This window comes from Salvelinus fontinalis, chromosome 34 (genome assembly GCF_029448725.1).
Source record: "Salvelinus fontinalis isolate EN_2023a chromosome 34, ASM2944872v1, whole genome shotgun sequence".
Lineage (NCBI taxonomy): Eukaryota > Metazoa > Chordata > Actinopteri > Salmoniformes > Salmonidae > Salvelinus > Salvelinus fontinalis.
The window spans coordinates 28,837,395-28,863,276 of NC_074698.1; the positions used below are offsets into that span (position 1 = coordinate 28,837,395).

Sequence of the window (25,882 nt, forward strand, 5' to 3'; positions counted from 1 at the left end):
CAATCAATGACATTATCAATCCATTAACCAGCAGTACAGTTGACTTCCAGAGCCAGATCTGGATCTCCCTGTGGTCGCCTGGGAGGAAACAGAATGAACAGCCCGTCTATAGCCACTGGCCAGGGACATTAACACAGAGCTCTGCTTGGCGCAGCACATCCTGGGCTCCGGCTTGGCAGAGGGCTCTTTTTACAAACCCTGCAGTGGTGAAACACCTGGATTGATACACAGACAGATACTCTGTAAATCCACACACAGACAAATCTCACACAACTTGTGGAAATAAGGATGCACACACAAATAACACCTCTAAGCACTTGTGTTTAACAAATCTCACACACACACACACCGCTATTGATTGAGTTTATTAAGATGTCAGCACATCACGTCGTCTTGCTTGCAAACCCCTACGTCAATTCGCTATAAGGCTCTGTATTGATCCGTATGAGTTTCCCTCGACTAAACTACCCCCACACCAGATATCAAAGTAGACTGGACACTGACCAAAAGCAGAGAGAGAAAACACTTCTCCTCCACTGTTCTCTTACACAACAACGGAGCTTTGATGCCCAGTCCTCCCACACTCAGTGGGTACTGCCAGTTCTCCGATGGTCTACTAACGAACCAGAGAGAGATCAGATCCTTTCATTTATTATATTATAGATGAGGACTTTATAATAATCATTGACCTGCATGGAAAGTTCACTGAAATCCCTGTGGTCAAATTTAATAAATGTTTGCTGAATATAATCACATCATTTCCTGGGAGCAACTGCCAGATTCTCATTACCCTCATATTAATCTACCCCCCCTGCCAGATTCTCATTACCCTCATATTAATCTAACCTCCCCTGCCAGATTCTCATTACCCTCATATTAATCTAACCTCCCCTGACATATTCTCATTACCTTCATATTAATCTAACCTCCCCTGCCAGATTCTCATTACCCTCATATTAATCTAACCTCCCCTGACAGATCCTCATTACCCTCATATTAATCTAACCTCCCCTGACAGATTCTCATTACCCTCATATTAATCTAACCTCCCCTGACATATTCTCATTACCTTCATATTAATCTAACCTCCCCTGCCAGATTCTCATTACCCTCATCATATTAATCTAACCTCCCCTGACAGATCCTCATTACCCTCATATTAATCTAACCTCCCCTGACAGATTCTCATTACCCTCATATTAATCTAACCTCCCCTGCCAGATTCTCATTACCCTCATATTAATATAACCTCCCCTGCCAGATTCTCATTACCCTCATATTAACCTAACCTCCCCTGCCAGATTCTCATTACCCTCATATTAATCTAACCCCCCTGACAGATCCTCATTACCCTCATATTAACCTAACCTCCCCTGCCAGATTCTCATTACCCTCATCATATTAATCTAACCTCCCCTGACAGATCCTCATTACCCTCATATTAATCTAACCTCCCCTGACAGATTCTCATTACCTTCATATTAATCTAACCTCCCCTGCCAGATTCTCATTACCCTCATCATATTAATCTAACCTCCCCTGACAGATCCTCATTACCCTCATATTAATCTAACCTCCCCTGACAGATTCTCATTACCCTCATATTAATCTAACCTCCCCTGCCAGATTCTCATTACCCTCATATTAATATAACCTCCCCTGCCAGATTCTCATTACCCTCATATTAATATAACCTCCCCTGACAGATCCTCATTACCCTCATCATATTAATCTAACCTCCCCTGCCAGATCCTCATTACCCTCATATTAATATAACCTCCCCTGACAGATCCTCATTACCCTCATATTAATATAAGGTTATAGATCCTCCAGGGTGTGACATACATTGTTTTAGCCACTTGTCCTTCTGACAAATAGGACAGATTATTTTACTTGTCCTTAAACTGAAGTAACTTGTCCCAACAACAACAAAAAAGTCTAAAGCCATCGGCCAAAAGGATGAGAGTGAAAACGAGTGAATGAATCATTTTCTGCTATTGACCATAGATCACGTGTCAAACTCTTTCCACGGAGTGCCTAGGTTCTAAGGGGTTTTCACTCCTCCCTTGTACTTGATGAATTAAGGTCACTGATTAGTAAGCAACTCCCCTCACCTGGTTGTCTAGGTCTTAATAATTGAAAGGAAAAACCAAAATCCAGCAGACACTATGCCCCCCATGGAATGAGTCTGACAACCCTGCCATTGACGATGTTATCGCCCCCTAGCGTCCATCCAAAATAATGTTAATAAATACAAAATGAATAGACTGCTATACATTTGGCTGGCATGCTACGGGAGGGCTAATCTCCCCTGACAGATCCTCATTACCCTCATCATATTAATCTAATCTCCCCTGACAGATCCTCATTACCCTCATCATATTAATCTAATCTCCCCTGACAGATCCTCATTACCCTCATCATATTAATCTAATCTCCCCTGACAGACCCTCATTACCCTCATCATATTAAACTAATCTCCCCTGACAGATCCTCATTACCCTCATCATATTAATCTAACCTCCCCTGACAGACCCTAATTACCCTCATCATATTAAAATAATCTCCCCTGACAGATCCTCATTACCCTCATCATATTAACCTAACCTCCCCTGACAGACCCTCATTACCCTCATCATATTAATCTAACCTCCCCTGACATATCCTCATTACATTAATCTAACCTCCCCTGACAGATCCTCATTACCCTCATCATATTAATCTAACCTCCCCTGACAGATCCTCATTACCCTCATCATATTAATCTAACCTCCCCTGACAGATCCTCATTACCTTCATCATATTAATCTAACCTCCCCTGACAGATCATCATTACCTTCATCATATTAATCTAACCTCCCCTGACAGATCCTCATTACCCTCATCATATTAATCTAACCTCCCCTGACAGATCCTCATTACCCTCATCATATTAATCTAATCTCCCCTGACAGATCATCATTACCTTCATCATATTAATCTAACCTCCCCTGACAGATCATCATTACCTTCATCATATTAATCTAACCTCCCCTGACAGATCCTCATTACCCTCATCATATTAATCTAACCTTCCCTGACAGATCCTCATTACCCTCATCATATTAGTCTAACCTTCCCTGACAGATCCTCATTACCCTCATCATATTAATCTAACCTCCCCTCCCAGATCAAAGACAGTTGACACCACAGTCAGGGAGCAGTGATACAGTCACACACACCACAGTCAGGGAGCAGTGATACAGTCACACACACCACAGTCAGGGAGCAGTGATACAGTCACACAGACCACAATCAGGGAGCAGTGATACAGTCACACACACCACAGTCAAGGAGCAGTGATACAGTCATACAGACCACAGTCAGGGAGCAGTGATACAGTCACACACACCAGAGTCAGGGAGCAGTGATACAGTCACACACACACCACAGTCAGGGAGCAGTGATACAGTCACACACACCACAGTCAGGGAGCAGTGATACAGTCACACACACCAGAGTCAGGGAGCAGTGATACAGTCACACACACACCACAGTCAGGGAGCAGTGATACAGTCACACACACACCACAGTCAGGGAGCAGTGATACAGTCACACAGACCACAGTCAGGGAGCAGTGATACAGTCACACAGACCACAGTCAGGGAGCAGTGATACAGTCACACACACCACAGTCAGGGAGAAGTGATACAGTCACACACACCACAGTCAGGGAGCAGTGATACAGTCACACAGACCACAGTCAGGGAGCAGTGATACAGTCACACAGACCACAGTCAGGGAGCAGTGATACAGTCACACACACCACAGTCAGGGAGCAGTGATACAGTCACACACACCAGAGTCAGGGAGCAGTGATACAGTCACACACACACACCACAGTCAGGGAGCAGTGATACAGTCACACACACACCACAGTCAGGGAGCAGTGATACAGTCACACACACCACAGTCAGGGAGCAGTGATACAGTCACACACACACCACAGTCAGGGAGCAGTGATACAGTCACACAGACCACAGTCAGGGAGCAGTGATACAGTCACACACACCACAGTCAGGGAGCAGTGATACAGTCACACACACCACAGTCAGGGAGCAGTGATACAGTCACACACACCACAGTCAGGGAGCAGTGATACAGTCACACACACCACAGTCAGGGAGCAGTGATACAGTCACACAGACCACAATCAGGGAGCAGTGATACAGTCACACACACCACAGTCAGGGAGAAGTGATACAGTCACACACACCAGTCAGGGAGCAGTGATACAGTCACACACACCACAGTCAGGGAGCAGTGATACAGTCATACAGACCACAGTCAGGGAGCAGTGATACAGTCACACACACCACAGTCAGGGAGAAGTGATACAGTCACACACACCACAGTCAGGGAGCAGTGATACAGTCACACACACCACAGTCAGGGAGCAGTGATACAGTCACACACACCACAGTCAGGGAGCAGTGATACAGTCACACACACACCACAGTCAGGGAGCAGTGATACAGTCACACACACACCACAGTCAGGGAGCAGTGATACAGTCACACACACACCACAGTCAGGGAGCAGTGATACAGTCACACAGACCACAGTCAGGGAGCAGTGATACAGTCACACACACCACAGTCAGGGAGCAGTGATACAGTCACACACACCACAGTCAGGGAGCAGTGATACAGTCACACAGACCACAGTCAGGGAGCAGTGATATAGTCACACACACCACAGTCAGGGAGCAGTGATACAGTCACACAGACCACAATCAGGGAGCAGTGATACAGTCACACAGACCACAATCAGGGAGCAGTGATACAGTCACACACACCACAGTCAGGGAGCAGTGATACAGTCACACACACCACAGTCAGGGAGCAGTGATACAGTCACACAGACCACAGTCAGGGAGCAGTGATACAGTCACACACACCAGTCAGGGAACAGTGATACAGTCACACACACCACAGTCAGGGAGAAGTGATACAGTCACACACACCAGTCAGGGAGCAGTGATACAGTCACACACACCACAGTCAGGGAGCAGTGATACAGTCACACACACCACAGTCAGGGAGCAGTGATACAGTCACACACACCACAGTCAGGGAGCAGTGATACAGTCACACACACCACAGTCAGGGAGCAGTGATACAGTCACACACACACCACAGTCAGGGAGCAGTGATACAGTCACACACACCACAGTCAGGGAGCAGTGATACAGTCACACAGACCACAGTCAGGGAGCAGTGATACAGTCACACAGACCACAGTCAGGGAGCAGTGATAGTCACACACACCACAGTCAGGGAGCAGTGATACAGTCACACACACCACAGTCAGGGAGCAGTGATACAGTCACACAGACCACAGTCAGGGAGCAGTGATACAGTCACACACACCACAGTCAGGGAGCAGTGATACAGTCACACACACCACAGTCAGGGAGCAGTGATACAGTCACACACACCACAGTCAGGGAGCAGTGATACAGTCACACACACCACAGTCAGGGAGCAGTGATACAGTCACACAGACCACAGTCAGGGAGCAGTGATACAGTCACACACACCACAGTCAGGGAGCAGTGATACAGTCACACACACCACAGTCAGGGAGCTCAGACACAGATTACAAACCACATGTTCTAGAAACCTAAACGGTGAAACCACAGGTTGAACGATTCTACACACACACACACACACACACACACACACACACACACACACACACACACACACACACACACACACACACACACACACCTTTCTTGTTGAAAAACTGATGCACTGTCAACTCACCCTTAACAAGCCTGGTATGTTAGGCCAAATACTAAACACACTGAAAACGTCATTAGCAGAACCGTTTCAAACCAAATGTGGCGTTGAGACTAACCACCAGCAGGCTGTGTTCTGGAGTGTATTACTGAGGGAGATATCACTCCCAGCAGGGTTCACAACTCCTCCTTTAAACCCTTCTGGGCCTCACTACATTCTGCTTACAAAATTAGGTTTTACTGAAAATGTTTCCACAGTTGTGTAAGCTGGGCTCTGGAGGGTCAGTGCAGGTCTGTGGGGGAAACACACACAGACACACGTCCCACCCTACGGTTTCCTAAACCATTATAGAGTAGAGAGCTGCCATTCCCCTGAGGAGGAACACAGGCCTATATTTACCACAGGCAGGGCAGGGACAGGCTGGGTAGAGGGGATCTCAGATTTCCATCTGTCTCACTCTGGGTGGGTTTCAATTGGCTCAGATTACGGCCACCGCCCATCCTCCTCTTGTCCCTCAAACAGAACAGAAGCACTTCTCTTCCTTCTCTTCTCTCTCCAACAGTGTGCCATCTCTTCCTCTCTCTGTCTCATATTGCCCTTGTTGCTATGGAAACTTCTCCAAACAGCTCTCCGGGGCCTGAGAGGGTGTGTGTGTGATCTGTGACCGCCTGAGTTTGCGCCCCTCCCACTTCTACAGAACAAATCCTGTCAGAGAGGAGCACTAGAAAGTAGAGAAGAGACAGTAGTTGAAATTCCCCTTCACATGTTATAAGTTCAGCCTGAATGGGGTCAACAACACCACCTCTGACACAATCATCCAGCTGCTGCCATTCAACCAGCGACCAGTGAAGCACTGTCTGAGGGAGGCAACCATGCTGCCACACACACACACACACACACACACAGCCCACATTGTCCCACAACACACACCAGATGTCCTAAACAACTGTGAGTGCAGCATGGCCAACCAGCAGCAACTGGCACTCCTTCTCCACATATGCCTTCAACCTTCCTTGAACACAGTCTTTATTACCTCCACTTCATCCCTTCCTTCTCACCTTCCACCCACCCTTACCCCCAGGCTGATCATATCACTATAACCACTAGTCCTAATATTACCCTAGATCACCTTCCACCCAGCCCCAGGCTGATCATATCACTATAACCACTAGTCCTAATATTACCCTAGATCACCTTCCACCCAGCCCCAGGCTGATCACATCACTATAACCACTAGTCCTAATATTAACCTAGATCACCTTCCACCCAGCCTGATCATATCACTATAACCACTAGTCCTAATATTACCCTAGATCACCTTCCACCCAGCCCCAGGCTGATCATATCACTATAACCACTAGTCCTAATATTAACCTAGATCACCTTCCACCCAGCCCCAGGCTGATCATATCACTATAACCACTAGTCCTAATATTACCCTAGATCACCTTCCACCCACCCTTACCCCCAGGCTGATCATATCACATTAACCACTAGTCCTAATATTACTCTAGATCACCTTCCACCCAGCCCCAGGCTGATCATATCACTATAACCACTAGTCCTAATATTACCCTAGATCACCTTCCACCCACCCTTACCCCCAGGCTGATCATATCACGTTAACCACTAGTCCTAATATTACCCTAGATCACCTTCCACCCAGCCCCAGGTTGATCATATCACTATAACCACTAGTCCTAATATTAACCTAGATCACCTTCCACCCAGCCTGATCATATCACTATAACCACTAGTCCTAATATTACCCTAGATCAGTTTGAGTGACTATGAGAGATATAATACTAAGGCCAACCAGGGGACCTACTTACCCAGTAAGACTGTGTTACTGGGTCCATTGAAGAGACACACTATTGCAGTCTCAGGCTCGGGTCAGTGTGTCTCGAACCCCATCCATCAGGTGCTGTTTATTTGAAAGGGGCAGAACTCTACTACACTGCTGGGTGTCAGGTAGGTAGGTGTGTGTACTCTGCTGTGATTGACTCGTGTGTGAAAATGTCTAACCCAAGAGCTGACTTGACTCTTGTTCCATCTAACACACTCCCTACCTCTCTCATGCACACACACATTCACCTCACACTAACATGTTAGAAATATGGCATAGGAGAGAAAAATAAGGCACTGGGCAGAAAATTAGAGGGTTTTTTCAAATCAAAACATAGCCATGATGCCAGAATTTCTCCTTCTCTGAGAAGTAACTCACGTAACCTCTCAGAGTATACTCCATTTGTGTGTTGTTACAACACTACCGTTGAGCTGATATACACTATATACACACAAAAGTATGTGAACAACCCTTGAAATGAGTTTGGCTATTTCAGCCACACCGGCTGCTGACAGGTGTATAAAATTGAGCACACAGCCATGCAATCTCCATAGACAAACATTGGCAGTAGAATGGCCTTACTGAAGAGCTCAGTGACTTTCAACGTGGCACTGTCAGGATGCCATCTTTCCAACAACTCAATTCGTCAAATTTCTGCCCTGCTAGAGGTGCCCCGGTCAACTGTAAGTGCTGTTATTGTGAAGTGGAAACATCTAGGAGCAACAGCGGCTCAGCCACAAAGTGGTAGGCCACATACGCTCACAGAACGGGACCGCCTAGTGCTGAAGCATGTAGCGCGGAAAAATTGTCTATCCTCGGTTGCAACCCACCACTACAGAGTTCCAAACTGCCTCTGGAAGCGTCAGCACAATAAATAGCTCGTCGGGAGCTTCATAAAATGGGTTTCCATGGCCGAGCAGCCGCACACAAGCCTAAGATAACCATGTGCAAAGTGTCGGCTAGAGTGGTGTAAAGCTTGCCGCCATTAGACTCCGGAGCAGTGGAAACACGTGATTCATCACTCCAGAGAATGCTTCACCATCTTGCAGTCCGACGGACGAATCTGGGTTTGGCGGATGCCAGGAGAACCCTACCTTCCCCAATGCATAGTGCCAACTGTAAAGTTTGGTGGAGGAATAATGGTCTGGGGCTGTTTTTCATGGTTCGGGCTAGGCCCCTTAGTTCCAGTGAAGGGAAATCTTAACGCTACAGCATACAATGATATTCTAGACGATTCTGCGCTTCCAACTTTGTGGCAAGAGTTTGGGGAAAGCCCTTTTCCCGTTTCATCATGACAATGCCCCCATGTACAAAGCGAGGTCCATACAGAAATAGTTTTTCGAGATCGGTGTGGAAGGACTTGACTGACCTGCACAGAGCCCTAACCTCAACCCCATCGAACACCTTTGGGATGAATTGGAACGCCAACTGCGAGCCAGGTCTAATCGCCCAACATCAATGCCCGACCTAACTAATGTTCATGGCTGAATGGAAACAAGTTCCCGCAGCAATGTTCCAACATCTAGTGGAAAGCCTTCCCAGAAGAGTGGAGGCTGTTATAGCAGCAAAGGGGGGGACCAACTCCATATTAATGCCCATGATTTTGGAATGAGATGTTTGGCGAGCAGGTGTCCACATTCTTTTGGTCATGAGGTGTATATGGATTCTCTAATATATGGAGTTCAATAATTTAAAAAAACGTTTTTATTAAAAAAAAGATTAAAGTTATGACTGATTAGTATCTCGTTACAACATTTCCCGGTGTAGTACAGGGGAGTAGCTTGGGTGGTACCATATAATTAAAAATAACAATTGAATGTCTCTCTATAGCTGGTACAACTTATTTTCTCACAGGGGTAATACCCCAGAATCCTCCACTGACAGCAGTAGATCAATAGTCTAAAGCCAGGAAATAGATGAGAGCCTGGGAGAGAGCAGGGAGACCTCCCCTTACAAGGGCAGACATTGTACAGGCTTTACATCAATCAGTGAGGCCATTCTCCTTACAGCTAATGACTATGGTGTTTGTACCAATGGGAATACACTGGTAATTAACCCTTGGTTGGTGGGCTGTAGCATGGTGGTCTCTGCTGGGTCGTATTGATTAGGCCCCAAACGGAAGACAATGAACTGAAACAGGGAGGGACTACTTTAACTTGTCCAATAAAAAGCCTGATTTTCCTTTGCCCTTAGCTAAATGTTTTGCTACAGTGTTGCCTAATGAATGGGATCCTGGCCTCCTGCTCCTGTCCACTCAGGCTAGGTTTGTTCCCCTCACTGTGGGGCTTCTAAAAGGCCTCTCAGATTGTTGGATGTGATTGGTTGGGCTTTCATTCCTTCCTCCCTCCCTTTCTCCAACTTGTCTACCAGTCTTTTGAGTTCTGGCAACAGATGGTCCAACGGTTGCTGTCACCTGACCCTGTCCCTCTCAGCGCGACCCTCTCCCCATTCCACAAGAAGCCACACACACACACACACACACACACACACACACACACACACACACACACACACACACACACACACTACAGTGTGACAGCTCTCAAACTGATAGGCTGATATTTCTGATGCCTAGCTACAGTACATGAGTCAACTGCCTTCTCTGTCAGTTTGTTCTGCCATTTAAAAAACAACAGCCCAACAAGGCAAAATCAATAACATGTTGTTAGTTCAACTAATTCAATAAGTGAAGTATTAGCCTACATTACTCTTTCATGTACAAGAAAGAGAGACTCTTTACCTAATTCTCAGATCAGTGCCACCAGGCATTTCTATGGTTGATCAACTCTCACCGGCCCATGGAGACACACGGTCTTGTTCCAGTCTTCCATGCTAGGCCTACCTGTTACATTCCAATTGTGTGTGTGTGCGAGTGAGAGACTGAGAACCCAGAGCCTTTTCCTTTAAATCGGTCTCCGCCTCACTCCACACACGACCTGGGACCGGTCCGGCACCAAAACAGCCTTTCCCACAGTCAGAAGATGTGGTAGTAGTAGCCGGGCTGTTAGAATTTGAACTATGAAGTGTGATTCTATTGGGTAGGACACGGCTGTGGGAGAGCTTTCAATGCAGGGAAAGTGTTGCTTGGTTATGATCTTTTTTCTTCTGGGATTGCCTTATACCTTCACAGTGAGGGGAGTCAAGGTGGCTCCACAGCTTATCAAGAGGTTAAACTGAGCAATTATGAGACAGGCACTCCCACCTCTTCTACATGCCTGTGAGAACAGTGAGATATTAAAGGCAATTACAAGGGATGTATGTAAATGTCATCTAGTTGTCAGGCAAGCCAGGCGTTGGAGGACAGCCTGTGGTCTGGGCCTAGTCCAACTCAGGGAGAGGAGAGGACTAAACATGTCAGCTGACTGAAGGGCTTTCTATAGGAATTCCCTTAGCATTTTTCAAAGGAGAGCGAGGGTAGAGTGTGGTAGTCAATCTAATGGGAGTGGTTGTGTTAGAACATGCTCCCGTACACGAGTGTGTTACACTGTTATTCTCTCTCTCTCAACAAGAAGCACAACAGAATTTCTCCTCGTAAAGACCCAAATTCCAGCACTGCCATTCTCCCCCCCCCCCCCCCCCCATTTCTTTACACGAGGTGTCAAAAGTGACAGTGTAAAAAAAAAACATTCCAACTTCACACAAATCACCTGCATATTCAGTGACAATCACACCTGCAAGCAGTTTCATGCCCAGGCCGCAGAGATGATGTGCTGAAGAGAGAGAGATCACAAAAAATTGCTACACCACTTAGATGGGGGGCCTTTCAAATGTTCCCTAAAATCCAGCCGAGCTGAAGTCTAACTGTCCTTTGCCGCGTCCATTGCCACGCCCACCACCTAAGCCCCCTTTTTTTATCCAGAAAAAAATAAATAAACTGCACAACATGAAAAGTTTCTTCCTTGAAAATTCAGTGGGAGAGAGAGAACAGTGTGAGAACTATGAGAGGAAACACAGGAAGCAAAGGAAGCACCAAGCTAAGCAAGGGATAGTTAGTCCAAACTAAGAAAACTACAAAGGCGCTATGCTACCATTTTCATTGTGTTGTTCCCTCATAACACATAGCCTTACACACAGAAATGCTGAACCACAAGCGCACACACTGACTGAATCATCGGGTTGAATCATCGAAACCACAACCACGGCGGTTGTTCTTGTGAGCAACTCTGGAACTCATCAGAAAGAATGCACCAAGATCTTCAATGTATCAACTGTCAAGGATGAATATTTGTATCAAGACTGCAAATATTTAGCTAGAAATAGAAGCCAAATTAAAACACATCTTTACAATTTCAACATTCTCTCCTCACTCCAACTGTTGTAAAATGTATTCTCAAATGTACTTCAAAATATCTTTTTACTCAAGTGAAAGCAAAGACAATCAATTCAGTAAGATTTCTGAATGCAACACAAACTCATTCAGGACTCCTACTGGTGCTTCACTCTTGGAAAGAGATGTCAAACACTGAAAAACGGGAGGTGAATGAGAAACAAGCTCAGGATCATTTGAGGCAGCAGAACCCTTTCATTCTCCACGGCTGTGGTAATGACTTGACTGATCTGACAGAGGCTCTGACTGTAGTCAGTGGACATAACCACATTAGGGCGACGGGATTCAATAACAAATACTATTTTTATGTGAGTCACGGAAGAATAGCTAACTTGTGTAGAAAGGAAAGATTGATGATAACCCTCGCCACACATCTGGAGGCCATCTGAATAAGGGAAGAGCAACAGAGTAACAGATAGCTCCCTGAACCTTGGATAAGACACAGTATGAAACCTCTAGCCTGTTCTACAGAGGAACAGATAGCTCCCTGAACCTTGGATAAGACACAGTATGAAACCTCTAGCCTGTTCTACAGAGGAACAGATAGCTCCCTGAACCTTGGATAAGACACAGTATGAAACCTCTAGCCTGTTCTACAGAGGAACAGATAGCTCCCTGAACCTTGGATAAGACACAGTATGAAACCTCTAGCCTGTTCTACAGAGGAACAGATAGCTCCCTGAACCTTGGATAAGACACAGTATGAACCCTCTAGCCCAGGGGTGTCAAACATACGGCCCGCGGACCGGAACCGGCCCCCAAGGAGGTTCGATCAGGCCCGCAGGATAATTTGAAAGTGGAAAAAATGCATAAAAGACATGGAATTAATATTTTTAATTCGCTGCAATTCATGGATTATCCGCTAAGGGGCGCACTCTTTCCATCAGAGTAGAAGACAAGCCGCATCACTGAGACAGACTGAAAACAGCAGACGGTATCAATGCGCCATCTGCTGCTTGTTACGACGTTGTTAATACCTTGGTCTCTACCTCTCCGCTACACCCTCATTAGCCAAAATGTCGTTATCCAAACGGAGAAAAGTAGATAAGGAGTGTAGAATTTTCAAAGAAAAATGGACCACGTCCTATTTATTTACAGAGATGCACGGAAAACCTTCGTGCTTGGTGTGTTTGCAACAAGTTTCGGTATTGAAGGAATATAATATTCGACGCCACTACGAGACTCATCACAGCGAAAAATATGACGGCTTGCAAGGACAACTGAGAAGAGATAAGATTAACGAATTGTCCAATCAGGCCCGCGTGTGGTTTGAGTAAAAAATAAAATGAACTCAGTATACTTTAAAATGACTCAAATCAAATTGAAACAAACAATTTGTAGATTGTGCCCAGCTCGCTAATAATCACCAGAATGAAAGCTAGACATAGAAAATTCCCAGAACGATGGATAGAGAACAATTCAGTTTCCAATTTTGATGTAGAGGAAATGCAACAAATTTTCAATGCGGCCCTCCGGACCTCACTGAAGACCGAATGCGGCCCCCAGGGCAAGATGAGTTTGACACCCCTGCTCTAGCCTGTTCTACAGAGGAACAGATAGCTCCCTGAACCTTGGATAAGACACAGTATGAACCCTCTAGCCTGTTCTACAGAGGAACAGATAGCTCCCTGAACCTTGGATAAGACACAGTATGAAACCTCTAGCCTGTTCTACAGAGGAACAGATAGCTCCCTGAACCTTGGATAAGATACAGTATGAAACCTCTAGCCTGTTCTACAGAGGAACAGGATATGTACTATACCATTTCAATTCAAGTAAATACTCATGCAATTGTTCCATACACGTAGCGCAGCCAGCATTCTCACCTGAGGGAGTAGGTATATCCTGTGTTCTCTGGAGCACACTGTGGAGGAGTGTATGTGTGTAGACGAGAGAAATCCATGGTCATTCTCCAATCAGACTGCAAGAGTCAGGGTGGAAGGGAGAGGGCTCTTTAGGCCATAGCACAATAGATGAGGGATTATCATTCTAACACACCAGCAAAGGCATGCATTACACACACACACACACACACACACTGAATTGTTCAGCTTGTCTCTCGACACTAGTGATGTTTAGATCCAGTAACAAGTTGATTTACTTTCCCACAGAGCAATAGCATAGTCCTACAAATACTCACTAGTTAGCATACAAACAAACTGTTCCACAGACATACTACACCTCTCTGGTGAATATTAAGTCAATCTCTCTCTGTGCCTCCACAGCACAATCCCACATTAGACCCAATCTACTTGGCTTCACTCCAAGAAAACCTAGGCAGCAGTAGCTGCTCTGGAGAGTCCCAGAGCCCAGGCAGACAGGCGAGTAATGACAGCAGTTACACATTATAATTTCCCCTAGCACACAATACTACAGCTCTGCTCTGTTCTGTCGAATAGACTTGGCCAACCTCCTTCCCTTGCATTATGTCTGCAGCCTGTTGACGACGAGCGCTTCGGAAGGCAGGCAGCAGGGTTGGATAATGAATGGAACTCTTCTTCTCTTTCTGTAGTTCAGCAGCTGTGGGCTGACGGGGACCAGGGGAGACAGGACAGGGGACAATGGGAGTCCCTCTCAGGCAAGGCACCCAGCCAAAATACCAGACCGACTCCCTCTCAGGCACAGCACCCAGCCCAATACCAGACCGACTGGGGAAAACAGGCTCTCTCCCTTCAGAGAGTAGCACATACAGAGGTGGAGCTATAGGCCCAACCCTGGTAATGGACGGGACACACCTAGCCAGGTAGATGCCTGGGGCCTGTTCAGGAGGGTGCGGTGCAAATAACATTACAGAATGTTTGTGTAGGAGAGGAGTAGATATAATTGTGGGAATTTTGCCAGTTCTATACATTAGCCTACATTTCTGTCTGCAACATTGTGAGCCCTGCACACTCCCAGACGCAACACCAGGAAGATGGCACGCGTGGGACACAGTAATCTATAAGCTACTCAATTGAACATGACCCCGTGAAGGGTCAGGAGAGGGCTAACATGAAACCTGTTTAAACCCTCAGTCAAATATATAGTAACCTAACAGGTACTATATAGGGAACATGACAGGGATGAATTTGGTTGTGGTGATTAGTTTAGTCTATTCAAAACAGAGGGAAATGAATAAATGGAGCTGAAACACTAATGTATTGATTTTAAATATGGATCTACAACATCTAGCCTTGAAGTAAACTCAAACAGCAATGGAACGGTTGCCTCTCAAATATGCACAGAATTCAATGGTTACATAATTCAGCCGGTTTGATTTGAATGACTCCGCTTCCGCTGATAACTTACAGTAGGATGGCCCTGCAAGTTACTACCCACGTCATATCTTCCTACAACAAACCTGAGCCGTGCTGATACTAGAGTAGCTAAGGAAGCACCCCTGCAACCTATAATATACTATTATAGAGGTTGTACTAAATAAGACTGAGCACTATAGAGGGAACAGATGCCAGATTTGGGGGAATGACAAATCAGAGGGCCTACAGCCTGGTAATCTTAACCACAGGTCAAATCTATTTGTAAATCCAAAGGCCCAAAACAGGGATAAATAATCATGAAAACCCATGTGGCGTCTTTAATTCTGCCTGGATTAGTTGGTTGGATTGGTGCCCTGTTTTTGGCAATCCTTCAGGATGCAGAAGTTACTGGACATTCCAAGTTGAGGAAAATAACAATATAAGCCCTCCTGTGTGTTCAAAACTGAATTATTTTGAGATTGCTGAGATGGGAACCAACTTTAGAAACATGTTTTAACTGCCAGCCAATGTATCACAACCACCATAAAAGAGCAATTGGTCATCCTCCATTTTTGCTTTTACAAGCCATCTTCCCAGGGGTCATGGGTAGAAAGGATTCAGCTTTTGTCAAATTCACATAAAAAGTTGATTATTATTTACATTTTAGCTAACCCTAACTCTTTTTCTAACCTTAACCTAATTATCCAACCTGCTACATTAACTATCCTAATCTGCTGCGTAAATTCTCCTAACCTGCTACGAAATGTCAAATCTGACAAAACCTGTCTCCTTTCTTGTCAAAACCCTTCCCAGGCTTAGCTTGTAAAATCTTGCAAAGGGCACGACCTATGAACTTATACTCGAGAGACAGGCTGAACACAAACAGCACAGGCACACTCACTAGCCCACCCACCCATATACACACACACTATAGAGCAGGGTTCCCCAAACTTAAATAACCAACTCATCACCAAGCTATGATTATTAGAATCAGCTGTGTAGTGCCTAGGCAAAAAACAAAACATGCACGGAGGGGGGCATGACCAAGTTTGGGAAACCCTGCTATAGAGAACCACAGTATGAGTCATAATACCCATAAAGCCGAGCGGTCAAACAGGGAAATGGTACCAATAGTAGTACCAATAGTTTAGATAAAAAAGTCACCTTGTCCGGGAGAGATTTACATGGTTATAAACGTCATGCCAGGGTAAGCCTACATGAAACACAAGCGGTGTTCGAATACTCATACTAACCTCACTATTTGTGACGCGAATTGAGTATATTGTATGCTTATTGGTCATAGTATGGATATAGTTAGTATGCCAAAAGTTCCCGTACTAAATTCGCCAAAATACGAAGTATACACGCAGTGGACACTGTTTCCGTGCTTTTACGGCCCATAATGCAATTCTTCAGAAAGTGGCCGTGGCTTCATTTTTCAGATTTGAAGAAAATGGTGGAAAATATGCAGCCGAAGTCCGATGAGAGCGGATACAAATTCATTGCTCGAACTAATTATGACAGATGTTAAGCAATGTAATAAAGTAATAACTTTTCACATAAGTTACACGTTATGTTGGCTGACAATTTGTTAGTTACGCTATCCTTACGAACCACATACCGGTAAAGTACATACTGCTGTAATGCTATGTTAGCTAGTTACCTAACGTTAGTTGTCTACTACATCGAACTTGCCAGGCAGTATATTAACTAACTACCCAACGTTTGACTTGATTATTCACATCATTCTTAGCTAAGTGGTATAGTTGTGCGTTTCTATGGATATTGTTAATTTTGCCTATCTACTCTGATTTCAGAGCACTCTCCTGTTGAATAAGGCCGGTGTCAGTAAATATTGGCAAAAACAGGTGTAATTAAATAGTTGCCAGCAGCTCAGTTAGTCACCAATGCTCTGGATAACATAAACAGCCTAACCAGCTGTGCTAGGGCGAGTAAAATGTTCAGTGAGGTGTTCTATCATTTGAGTCTGGAAGTAGCTAGCCAACGTTAGTCAGTTAGCTTGCCGTTGAACGCTCGGATCAACCATACTCCTCGGCCTGAGCGTCCAGTGTGACATCTGAATGTTCCGAGAGTGAAACGCTCTGAATTTACGAACTGACAATCTGACAATGCTCTGGATTCACAAACACCCATATCACACTCTGGCACTCCAAACTGAATTTACGAACACACCCGAAATCGTAAAATGTTTTGCTAGTCATTGGTTATGCTAACAAGCTAGCAAGAGGTTGCATCGCAACATCATCAACTTCAGGAGCACTCAACTGAAACGATAGTTTGTTTACAGTATACTAAAATGAACTAATAGTATGTAGTATATACTCATTAAGTATGTAGTATACAGTATGGGTATTCGAACACAGCTACAGCCCTTATTAAGTGTTTCTAAAATCCCCAATGGAAAAAATGAATGGTGGAAAAACGATTGACACTATTTCCCTGTTTGACCACTAGGTTTTATCGGTATTATGACACCTCCACTGTGGAGCTCTATAGAAACCTTTTTAAAATTGCCACTTTCACAACATGCATGTTTTTTTATAAAACGGTCTTTTCACAGAACAGTATGTGACGCGCTAGGTTAAAAAAAATAACGATATCGAATTGTTGATTCTGCACAAGTCGGGTTTTGGATATGTCCAAATTTATACTTCCATTTCAATATGTGCAATTGGAGCAGCAAATGCCTAAATTACAAATATGATGCATGTCCAAGTGACCCATAAACTCCGTGAGTCTCGTATTGCCTAATGCTAATTTTAGAAGGCAATATTTAGACAACGCAGACACCCGTCCATGCACTGACATTAACGTTGCGTTTATAACATACATATCAAACGTAGGCTCTCATTGCGCGGATACTGAGGGTAATATAAAGCAAACGTTTGAGCCTAAGCTCGCAGTTAACATGTGAAATAATGAAACAGGCCCGGGGTTCTGTTCGCTGTCAAAACGAAATTCTGGAGAAAGGAGCCAGAGAAGCACTACAAACTGGGAATTTTGTGACTACTAAAAAAACGTTAGATAAAACATAATTCCAATAATATCGCGTGTAACTTCTACTTGCCCGTCAGATAAGAGTCCATCTGATATTCTTATGAGCGTAATCCAGTTGAAAAAGATCCACACATTTCTGTCTCGCAAGATGCGTTAACTTCACACCTCGTGTCGAGGCGTCTATTCCAGGTATGGTGCGTTCGATGATCCTAACCCAGATACCAAAATAATATTTATCCGTGAACACACACAAAAGTTTGCAAGTTGACAGTGCGTGTGTGTACGTAATTATCAGGCACTACAAGCAGAATTCCAAAATGGCTTCCCAGACGTAACAAAGCAAGAAGGATCGCAGCAGAGATGTTCCTCCCACTCCCAGACCCGCTATTGTCAGTTTATGGCGCACACTGAACCTATTGGAGTCAAATGAAATTGCTGCATCCCACCACTACTGTAACTTCTCCCAACGGATGAGAGTTGAACAATAGATATACTGATAAACTATAGCGTAATACTGAATATGATTTAGTATCAAATCAATCAAAATCACTGAGTACAAATACTGGAGGTACAGAATACACAAAAAATAAAGCACTGTTTTTGTCACAGGACTAAAGAGCTCAATAACTATATGACTAGGGCTCTTATACAAACCTAGAAATAATCTATAACTGGACAGTGTAATGCAATCTGGGAAACTACTGCTACTGCACATTCAATGTATCATCATTTGCACAACACAATCTACTCATTCAGATACACATACACGTTCATAACACATTCATAATCCAGCTGTTCCCCCATCACCTCTCCAGGACAGAACTCCTACAGCTGAGGGATCACTATTCATGTAAATGGATGACCACAGGACAGAGTGGTATTTTCTCTGTGGTCAAAAACATTAATGTCGGGCCAAACTCAAATCTTAACCAATGCAAGTGAATCCATACATACATACAGCAAAATCAGTTACAGTACTGCTTTTAAATTGATATCATATGTCAAATAAAGGCTTAATAATCCTAAAACACGTAACTCAATGAAGTCTAACACATCATTTTCACTGGTGGCCTGTTTACAGAGCAGATTACAACCCAAATATCAAATCAGGATCAGCGGAGAAGTTGAGCCTCATCAATAACTAATTTGGCCCCCAAGGAACCTTTTGGATCAAGATTTAGAAAATAGTCACATGAGACCAATACAACAGGATATATGCAACAGGGCAGTGGCACATTGCATGCAGCCAAGTCTGCATCTCCATGCCAAAAAAGTGGTCCAGCATCATTCTCCTCCTTCATAGGACTACTGCACCACCTACTGTCTGTGATAGTGTATTACATGGTGATGTACCCTGTCACCCAAGCCATTTGAACCAATCAAAGGGCTTTGGAAGATTGACAGGGGGAGCAAAAGGTGTCATCTCTGGTGTCTCGTTGGACATAGAGGCAGTGGGGCTTAGGGATAACATGCCAGGAGTGGTTGACGCACATCGCTTAAATCGAATGATAGACGGAAGTAAAGAGCAAAGCCTATCATTTTTACTTTCTTTTGATGAAGTGGTTCTCCCAACTTATGTAAAACTTGGTTATGTGAGATATGCGGTGAGACCGCATGTACAGAAGCCGCTGTAGTGTTACAATTGTAAAAAGTTTGGGCAAGTGTTTGTCGAAGGAATAAATATGTTGAAGAGTCAGATTAAGCATGTTGCTGTAATTGTGATGGGAATCACATTCCCGAGTTCCCAGAGTGCCCTGTAAGGATGGAGGTTGCAGTAGCAGGATCAAGGCTATCCAGCAGATCTCCTATGTGGAGGCAGTGAAAATAGCTGAAGGAGTGAATAGAGATGAGATGGTAGTGGATGTCCCACAGTCTGCAGTGAATGCCATGCAGGAGAAGGATCCCGACACACTAACAGTGAAGAAGGTGGACTTTGTTGCGTATATAGCACAAGTGACAAATTGCACTACTCAAACTAATTTAAAAAATCAACAACAAAAAAATCTAAGAAGTTAGACAGCATTGTGAAGAGGGCAAATATATTTCTGGATCTCCAGGACTTTACAGCAGAAATGTTACAAGGAATAGTGAATTAAGAGGTTCCAGAGCTGGGCTCTGAATAGACATTTAAATCCGACAGAGTACAGTTTTAGGTTTTTGTTCAGAATGATAGGTTAGTTATTAATAAGAGAACATAGTGGTGTAGCCTGGTCGTGACCGGCCTCACTCCAGTACAGTAGCCTGGTCGTGACCGGCCTCACTCCAGTACAGTAGCCTGGTCGTGACCGGCCTCACTCCAGTACAGTAGCCTGGTCGTGACCGGCCTCACTCCAGTACAGTAGCCTGGTCGTGAACGGCCTCACTCCAGTACAGTAGCCTGGTCGTGACCGGCCTCACTCCAGTACAGTAGCCTGGTCGTGACCGGCCTCACTCCAGTACAGTAGCCTGGTCGTGACCGGCCTCACTCCAGTACAGTAGCCTGGTCGTGACCGGCCTCACTCCAGTACAGTAGCCTGGTCGTGACCGGCCTCACTCCAGTACAGTAGCCTGGTCGTGACCGGCCTCACTCCAGTACAGTAGCCTGGTCGTGACCGGCCTCACTCCAGTACAGTAGCCTGGTCGTGACCGGCCTCACTCCAGTACAGTAGGCTGGTCGTGACCGGCCTCACTCCAGTACAGTAGCCTGGTCGTGACCGGCCTCACTCCAGTACAGTAGGCTGGTCGTGACCGGCCTCACTCCAGTACAGTAGCCTGGTCGTGACCGGCCTCACTCCAGTACAGTAGCCTGGTCGTGACCGGCCTCACTCCAGTACAGTAGCCTGGTCGTGACCGGCCTCACTCCAGTACAGTAGCCTGGTCGTGACCGGCCTCACTCCAGTACAGTAGCCTGGTCGTGACCGGCCTCACTCCAGTACAGTAGCTAGCAGTATATGCATCTGTTAGTTGGTTGCGATCCGCCAATAAAAACTCGAAGGAGAAGACAGGGGAAGCAGTAGGCGGGGTTACCGCGAGATTTTAAATTCCAAGTAAATCTAGTTCAGTTGGAGATGAGAAAAACATATTGTAGTTAGTTACCCTGTCAACATAAACGTCAATGATGCACACACCGTTCCAGTTTAGATAATTTGTGCACTGGTCAATAATTACGAAATCAGGAGAAAGAAATCAAGTGCATGCAGCCATGGTGGTGGTTGGTCGTGCAGCCTTGATGTGCTAGCTTAGTAGCGAGCTAGTTTACGTCATACCAAATATTGTGGTTATACCTTCTCGTATTCTAACGTTACTTTTCTGTTTTCTAAGTACATCACTAGTTGCACGTATAATCCAACACTTATGCATACATTTCGCACGTCCCATATAAGTTACTGGTCGTAGACCACTAGTCTGAATGTGGGACTATTTCTAAAATAGTTCACGTTTACTGTAACTTACTCGGCGCTGGTTGTCAAATCCAAAGGTTGTTGTGAAGATGAACGACGGTCTGTCTGGCTGTTCAGTTATCCACCAAATTAGGTTCAAGGAAGTAAAATGTTGCTACCAAGTCAGTGCATGGCAAGCCTGCCTAAAAAGTATCTAACGTTCGGTTTGCCCTTTCCCCTACTGGCAGAGTAATATTTTCCGCTGCTCAAACTGACATCACATGGAGGAGAGCAATAATTAACCGCGTTTCAAATCACAATCCTTTTTAGGTAAAAATGCCCATATATAGTAGCTGTAGGAAGCCACGTGCAGCCAGAGCTATAGCGCCGCTGGCTGGACTGGTTTAGCATCTCTTTTTCGTCTCTGTCAACACAGTTTTTTGTTGTTGTAAATAACAATACGTTTTTTATACATAGATTGTTATTTATAAACTAATTAACTACCTGTAACTTATAACCCCATTACATATCCGTTATACACTGTTTATAAAGAGTACCTTAATATAAAATCGTACTCTTTTTAAACTGACCTATATAGGCATACTGTGATATCATTTTGACCAGCAGTAGAGAGTGCACTGTATCCTATCCTATGACACAAAAAAACGATCAGCACACTATCCCTTGAAGAGGTAGGCCAGATAACCAGTTATACAGAGTAAATCATTGTGTTTTGTGAATCCATTTGTGTTATATGACAATGGAAAGACTTGTGGAGAAAACTTTCTAGCCTACTATGAGATAAAATATGTAGGGCAGCCCACATGTCATATGAGGAATGTTGGTGATGCTGATCCTATTGTTTCTTGTTACCTAGCTGAGGTCACATGACTAGAACGTTGCATAGGTTGTGTGAATACAACTATCTCACTCTCTTGTAGAAGATAGGATCACTTTTGACAGGATTATAGACAATTTGCTACATAGTATGAGGAACTTGTTGCACTTTGTATGTTTGTTTGAGTTGCTTGCTGTACAGCCTGACGATGTGGATCACTGTAAGTAGTCTGCACACCTTTGTTAAAAATGTGTCTTCTGACAAGTCCATTTGCTGAATTTGTTTTTTTAAATGATTACCTACTAACATCTAGTACTGGACTGTATATGGCTCTTATGTATCTGTGCTCTCTTTCTGCAGATACCTATTGTGAGAGTTGCTTGACTACAGCCCAAGGTAGGATTGATATGCCTTTTTTCATTCATGTGAAGTGTGTTCAAGAGGGCTAGTAGACAGTCATGGAAGGCATTGCTGTTGCACTCTTGCTACATTTAAGAGCATCAGACCAGGCACTGTTGCTACACTCTTGCTACATTTAAGAGCATCAGACCAGGCACTGTTGCTACACTCTTGCTACATTTAACCACAACGTGACAACACAAGGCATTTGCTTGATCCTCAGATATAGAAATAGAGTTATTGGAATCATTGATTCATGCTCTTTTTTTCTTCTTCCAGAAGTTGAGAGCAGAAGAAAGAGATAGCAGAGTACAGACGGGATGTTATTGAGAAGCTAGTCGGCTGGTGCTGTGTGTGGAACCGCTCCTTTCCACAAAAATTGTCAACTTTCCAAAGAAAATATGAAAACGTCCTGCAAGCACCTATTAGGTAATAATGTGAATTTGTGTTCCGTATCTTGAATAATATTTCCTACAAATGGACGTTTATAATGTTATTGGACAATGTGTGACAACTCTTCAGATGTGCACAATGAGGAGTTCCGTACAGGCAGAGTTGCAAAGAAAAAGCCATATCTCAGACTGGCCAATAAAAATAAAAGATTAAGATGGGCAAAAGAACACAGACACTGGACAGAGGAACTCTGCCTAGAAGGCCAGCATCCCGGAGTCGCCTCTTCACTGTTTACGTTGAGACTGGTGTTTTGCGGGTACAATTTAATGAAGCTGCCAGTTGAGGACTTGTGAGGCGTCTGTTTCTCAAGCTAGACAATCTAATGTACTTGTCCTCTTGCTCAGTTGTGCCCTGGGGCCTCCCACTCCTCTTTCCATTCTGGTTAGAGCCAGTTTGCGCTATTCTGTGAAGGGAGTAGTACACAGCGTTGTACGAGTTTCAGAAGAAAGTACTTTGTTTCTGGCTATTTATTTTGAGCCTATAATCGAACCCAGAAATGCTGATGCTTCAGATACTCAACTAGTCTAAAGAAGGCCAGTTTCATTGCTTCTTTAATCAGAACAACAGTTTTCAGCTGTGCTAACATAATTGCAAAAGGTTTTTCTAATGATCAATTAGCCATTTAAAATGATAAACTTGGATTAGCGAACACAACGTGCCATTGGAACACAGGAGTGATGATTGCTGATAATGGGCCTCTCTACGCCTATGTAGATATTCCATAAAACAATCAGCCGTTTCCAGCTACAATAGTCATTTATAACATTAACAATGTCTACACTGTATTTATTTTAATGGACAAAATAGTAGCTATTCTTTCAAAAACAAGGACATTTCTAAGTGACCCCAAACTTTTGAACGGTAGTATATATATATATATATATATATTATAATTTTTTGGTAGGATTGATATGCCTGTTTTCATTCATGTGAAGTGTGTTCAAGAGGGCTAGTAGACAGTCATGGAAGGCATTGCTGTTGCACTCTTGCTACATTTAAGAGCATCAGACCAGGCAATGTTGCTACATGTAAGAGCATCTGATCAGGTTTTACGTTTTGAAAGGTCATCCAACTCAGAATTCCAAGTTGGGAACTCAGGCCTCTTTCTAGAGCTCCCCGAGTTCCCAGTTGTCTTGAAAGCACCATAAATCCAAAGAATGACAGACTTTGATGACAACGTTTGATGACACAATTTTCCCACAAGAAGAACCACCACAACACCTTCCTGTTCAAGTGAGCACAGCACAACAAGGTCAGTCCAAAAATGTATTGTATGCTGCTGCATATATGATGTAATGTGCCAGGGAGAAATGTATACCGTAGCTAACAAAGTAGTACTAAGTATATGTTGTGTAGTAAGCTGTTAGTAGCCCATGTGCCTCACCCTAATAATTTAGTCCCTTTCCCCTCATAACTTAGCCTAATGTTCTGACTTGGTGGTGCACATGTAGCCTGTTTTAGAGAAATGTAATCATTGAATATTGTAAGAGCTTTCATTGTCGGCTTATATGCCCCCTTTATTTGTCCTACGGTTCTGACATGGTGTACAGGGAGAACACTGTAAGACCAGCCCATGTTCTGCATTCCGTCGCTGTACATTTAAAAAGTGCTGAACAAATAGTTATATTGACTACGTCCATTCTAGCTCACTCAGTAATGTCCTAATCGAAATTGTCCACTTATGACATAGTTTTTACATCTCAATTGTCAGGGGAAACCACATTTTTTTAACTCTCCTGTTGTGTTCGTTTCATGTTAATTAATTCTGTGTTCCCGGTCCAAAATGACCATCCCATTATAGCTGATTATAAATCCATAATAATACATATATTATCACCTAATGTTGTGTTAGATCTTTTTATCAACTTAAGTTCTTGTGAATATTACAAGGCCTCATGGACCTGAGCTCATACAACTCGTTTATGAGTTTAAAAAAAAGCATAATGTATGGATTATTTTGACTATAACAAATACTCAAATTAAACATTTTGTGCTATTTATCACAGACTACTTTGTGTCAAAGTTTAACAAGAACTCTCTCCTCCTCACCAGTGTCATGATCAAAGATATGATCAAGAGCCTCACAGTATATCGTTTGGTCATTGTGCTGTCGCAGAATGAATTGTGAGCAAGGCCTCAAAAAAGCTTTATATACCAGAGCTGCAAGAAAAGTTCTATATATTATTGAAACAATGTTGCGATTGTTTGTGAGAATGCCAATAGGTGTGGTTCCCATGGGGGAAAGATTATATTGGGAAAAGGTTCCCGTGGGGGTTGCCATGGAAGCCAAGAAGGGGAAATAGGTGTGTGCGTGTGCTCAAACACACATGTATGTGGAGGACACACTTCCTCTCCCAGACCATCTGATGAATGGGCATGTGCCTGAACTCAATTTTATACACTAATTGTAGGCTCACCCATTAATTTCTAATGACCGGTCATTTTTGACCGGGAACACCACAGGTGTACAAAAGTTATGCCCTGTGTGGACAAAGTCATGGAACCTTATGACTGTCAGATTAAATTAACTACATTTTCCCGAGAGAACTTGTAAATCAGTCCAATTCGACCCGAACACAGCAGTCAGCCATATCAGCATATTTTTAAAGGCAGTAAATGA

The 25,882-nt window shown here is 44.1% G+C and overlaps 1 protein-coding gene across 6 annotated transcripts in view; it reads right to left on the bottom strand.

Annotated features, from left to right (window-relative positions):
- Positions 1-21,867, bottom strand: part of LOC129833664 (SUN domain-containing protein 1-like) — a 48,329-nt gene extending 26,462 nt beyond the window's left edge. For 5 of the 6 annotated variants that reach the window (XM_055898388.1, XM_055898389.1, XM_055898391.1 and 2 more), the window contains exons 1-2: positions 18,284-18,615; positions 13,786-13,880 (exon numbers count right to left, since the gene is read on the bottom strand). In XM_055898388.1, the coding sequence (XP_055754363.1) occupies positions 13,786-13,868 (83 nt within the window). In that variant the 5' untranslated portion in view covers positions 13,869-13,880; positions 18,284-18,615. Of the gene's footprint in view, positions 1-13,785; positions 13,881-18,283; positions 18,616-21,645 lie in introns of those variants that run through there. The other variant, XM_055898392.1, reaches the window with a different exon arrangement.
- Positions 21,868-25,882: the final 4,015 nt, after the last annotated feature.